The 1,554-nt window shown below is 41.1% G+C and overlaps 1 protein-coding gene across 3 annotated transcripts in view; it reads right to left on the reverse strand.

Annotated features, from left to right (window-relative positions):
• The window catches only part of ALOX5 (arachidonate 5-lipoxygenase), a 110,997-nt gene that overhangs the window by 24,467 nt on the left and 84,976 nt on the right, over positions 1 to 1,554 (reverse strand). For all 3 annotated transcript variants that reach the window (XM_006897720.1, XM_006897718.1, XM_006897719.1), the window contains exon 7: positions 571 to 717. In XM_006897720.1, the coding sequence (XP_006897782.1) occupies positions 571 to 717 (147 nt within the window). The remainder of the gene's footprint in view (positions 1 to 570; positions 718 to 1,554) is intronic.

Raw genomic sequence — 1,554 nt, forward strand, 5'->3', positions numbered from 1 at the left:
CTTTGAGCTGTGGTGCTGGAGAAGAGTGTTGAATATACCATGGACTGCTAGGAGAACAAACAGGTTTGTCCTGGAGAGGGTGAAGCTCGAATGCTCCTTGTAGTCAAGGATTCTGAAGGTTCGTCTGACATAATTTGGGCATGTTGCAAGGAGGAACTGGTCCTTGGAGAGGGATATCATGTTTGGGAGAGGAAGACCCTCGATGAGTTGGATTGACTCTGTGCGTGGAGTGGTGGGAATGAGTGTGTTTGAGACGGCGAGGTTGGCACAGGATAGAACAGCATTTAGGGCTCTTGCACATAGGGTCGCTATGAGTCACAAGTGACTTGATGGCACATAACAACAGCAACAACACCTCCCAGAGCTCTGGATGATGCTTACTACTCATTGCTCTTGAATCAGTCCTGCCTTCTTGCTGGCTGAACCTTCACTGGGTTTCCAAGGTTGTAAATACCATGGGAGGAGCAGTCACTGGAGAATTCAAGCTGCCAGAGAGCACTAGCAGGGCAACACCACCCCTAGGTCTAGGCCACCCCAAAAGGCACCCTAGAGGAACTAGGCGGGGCCTACCTGGATTGCGATTGGGATCATCTTGTTGGCTAAATTCTTGTACAGCAAGCAGATGGGTGCAGCCAGGAACTGCATTGTGCAGGGATCTGTTTTGTTGGCATCAATGCCGTCTAGCAGTTCAAAGTCCACAATGAAAATATTCCCCTGCTGCAGGAAAAGGAAAGAAACATTATATGTAAACCTCATTTTCAGCCAGAGAAACTGACGACTAGGTGCTGGGGAGGGAAAGACAATGTTTAGAGGTCTTGAGAAGCTCAGAGGAATTAAGAACTTAACTGCTTTTTATCCTTATTCAAAGGCTTATAGATCAATCAGAGCCACACAATAATTTTTACAGATTAGGATGTTCTCTAGTTCTGTGATAAAGCTCAGACCAAATCCACTTCCCACTGAACCAATTCCAAGTCATAATAAATGATTTGAGACTAACATATCTTTTTCCTATCGTGCTGCCAGAACTAAATCAAAACAAACAAACAAACAAACAACCTTTACTACCATCAGATTGATTCCCACTCAACAAACTTCAGTTATGTTTTCTAGGCTGTAAATTTTTTCTTTTTAAAGCAAATTATTATTTTTTAATTCAGCATTTAAAAAACTGGTTTTATGCAATCATCCATATATATTTTGTTTTATGACATTTATTATAATTGATCAATGTCATCTATCACAATGTCTCATCAAATCCTTACTGTACCTTGCCTTTTCCTTCAACCTATCCAACCATCCATCCATCCATCCAGCTATCCATCCATCCACCCATCCACCCATCCATCCACTAATCTCTGCTGTCCTAGCACCTTTTTTTAAAACCTCTCACACCTCCCTATTCCCCATTTTAAAAAAATCCTGCTAGTTTGTTTACAAAATTTGAATACATTGTTTTCAAGAACAAATTCTTTCAATTTCCCTCATCCCTCAAAAAATTATACATTTTTATTTGTTCATTTCATTTCAATGAACATATACAGAGATTTTGGA

The sequence above is a fragment of the Elephantulus edwardii genome, unplaced genomic scaffold, assembly GCF_000299155.1.
Source record: "Elephantulus edwardii isolate Elephantulus edwardi_28Jun2011 unplaced genomic scaffold, EleEdw1.0 scaffold00213, whole genome shotgun sequence".
NCBI lineage: Eukaryota > Metazoa > Chordata > Mammalia > Macroscelidea > Macroscelididae > Elephantulus > Elephantulus edwardii.